The 2411-nt window shown below is 38.1% G+C and overlaps 1 protein-coding gene across 1 annotated transcript; it reads right to left on the bottom strand.

Moving 5' to 3' along the window:
• Positions 1-449: 449 nt before the first annotated feature.
• LOC131032085 (xyloglucan endotransglucosylase protein 1) lies at positions 450-1801 on the bottom strand. Its single transcript, XM_057963004.2, has 4 exons — positions 1540-1801; positions 1351-1451; positions 1059-1252; positions 450-948 (listed from the first exon to the last, which is right to left on the bottom strand). Exons 1-4 carry the CDS (start codon positions 1700-1702, stop codon positions 582-584), a joined length of 825 nt encoding a protein of 274 aa, XP_057818987.1. The 5' UTR covers positions 1703-1801; the 3' UTR covers positions 450-581.
• Between the last annotated feature and the right edge of the window lie 610 nt (positions 1802-2411).

The following is a 2411-nucleotide window of genomic DNA, read 5'->3' as shown; positions in this document are numbered from 1 at the left end:
TTCACTCTTTTATTCATATTTCGAAAAAGTGGAATATGATGACTGATTGTATCACAAAATAGACTTTTAAGAATGTTGATAGGTGAAATGTCATATAATGGGTTTGGTTAGGCCTAACCTCTTCATTATATACCTGGATTATGTATTGTTTTATTATGTGAAATTGGTGATATTTTCTGACACCCTCTTTCATTTTTTTTTAAATCTTTATTAATAGCGATGCCTATCACGAAGTGATTAGGTTATGAATGGATGTAAATTTCCTTTCTGTAATATGATTGTATCATTTTTGCTATAAATAAATAAAATAAATTTGATACCCATTACATTGAAAACTACCACCGAATTCTATACCATTTACTGTTTAAAAAGCACCATATTTCAACCATCAGCTCTATGTAACTTTGTAAAGAAATTAATAGAAAACGATCGATTGGACATGAAAATGATGCAGCATAATCAGAGGCTCATATAGGCTTATTACTGTAAGAACAAATGAACTGGAGTGATACAAATAAAGAATTGGCAGAATCTTCTCTGTTCTATGGAGACGCCTTTCATGTTTGAAATTATATGGAAGTCTAGTGAGTGCATTCAGCAGGAAGGCCCTGTGGAAATCTTTTCGTGTCCGAACAGTAATCATATATCATGTAATTCTTACGAGCCCATTGAAGCTTCTGCTGTTTAGTCGAATCCAATGCTGCTTCACTGTGCCAAGAATTTGTAGAGCAATCAATAGACCTACTGCACGTCCGAGCATTAAAATTTCGGTAAGAGGCAACGAAGGGAGCTTTGCTCCAATCAATCTTCACTGCACCACCTCTGGTAGCCCAATCGTCTGCATTCCACAGGCTAGAATAAATTCTCATCGATTGATTATTTGGATATGGCACACCCAAATGTTCGCTGTTCTTGAACACTCTCACCGGAATTCCATCCACAGAAAACCTACCCATTACCACCGATATAATAGTCATTAATAATTATAATTAAGAGCATGTCTATAAGATTGGAAAGGTCAAGTAAAGGTGAGAAAGAGCAATATTGTGGCTACATACAAAATCTGATGTGGGTTCCATGTCACAGAGTATTTGTGGAAGTCTGCTGTGGGATCAAACCAGAGGTAGAATTGCTGCTCGCGATTGCCTTTTCCCTGAGAGAAAACATTGGTGTGCATAATATAGGGCTCTCCAGATAGATTTCCCAGGAACTCAAAGTCAATTTCGTCATGCGTATCCCCTTGTGATGACAGCTGCACCAGAGCACCACCAAATATTTTATAAGCCTTCTCTTATTTATAACCAAAACTACCAGGCTACTAATTTGAGGGCTACAATAGACAAGACTTACATAGTATGCAGTAACAGTGCCTGCTGAGTTACCGGCAACCAACTTAATGCGCATATCAATTTTGCCAAATAGAAATTCCCTCTTCGATTGGAACCCCGAACCTGAATGTTGAGAGAGAGGAAAATATAAAAGGCCAGCTCAGCATACTCATCTGCAGGAAGTAAAAGTTAATATGTATAAGAGAAATACCTGAGGTCTGGTCGAGAGAAACGTTGAGCAATTTGCCATTATTGAGTATATTAGCTCGACCATTTCCCCATGTGATGTCAAAGTGATCATGAAAACTTGCAGAAACAAGGTGGGAGAATGACAGTGCAAGGCTCATGAGGAGGAAAGATATGAACAGTTCCATTGTGAAATGAAGTGAAAAAGCGCTAGTATCAAAATATCAATACAGATGAGCAAAGTACGTACTTGCAATGGCAGTAGAGAAATCTGTCCCTTATATATACAGGAAGGCTTGTGTAAGGATGGGACCAAAGAATGGGACCAAGGAATCCATTAGGAGAAAGCAAGTGATATGTGCGTTGTATGGATGAGTTGGAACGCGTTGAATTTGCATGCGGCGGTGGATTCGTAGTAAAGTGGTAATATGAGTAGGAAACCGCCTTCTCGAATTTTAACTGGTCGAATCGAATTTCTTCAGGCTGCGTGCGTTTGTTTGAAAAGATGAGCAATGCGTGGGCTACCTTAGCTGTTAGAAGACCAAAATAATTGTATTTTATTGTGTTTATTAGTTGTTTTAGACTGTCAGGGAGCCATGTTTTTTGGGGACTGAAATTTAACCCTCTTTTACAGAGTGTACCCATTCAAGACATTAAGAAAGCTATCGTCAGTGATAACACGTCTACGTTTTGTCTCATGTCTAAAATTATGAGCAAAACGAAACATCGGGCCCGTGAAAGGCTTCCTTTATGCACAATATTAAAACTTTGAGAGAGTTTTCGGTGTCGAGTCATTTTGGCATTTTCTAGGTTTGACAGGCTTTTTCTTTTGATCTGGCTGGAACACATTCACTTTTTAATTTATCATTATTATTGAGAACGAAGCTTCCAAGTGGT

Source organism: Cryptomeria japonica, chromosome 4 (genome assembly GCF_030272615.1).
Source record: "Cryptomeria japonica chromosome 4, Sugi_1.0, whole genome shotgun sequence".
NCBI classification, from domain to species: domain Eukaryota; kingdom Viridiplantae; phylum Streptophyta; class Pinopsida; order Cupressales; family Cupressaceae; genus Cryptomeria; species Cryptomeria japonica.
This window is presented reverse-complemented; position numbering and strand designations above follow the sequence as displayed.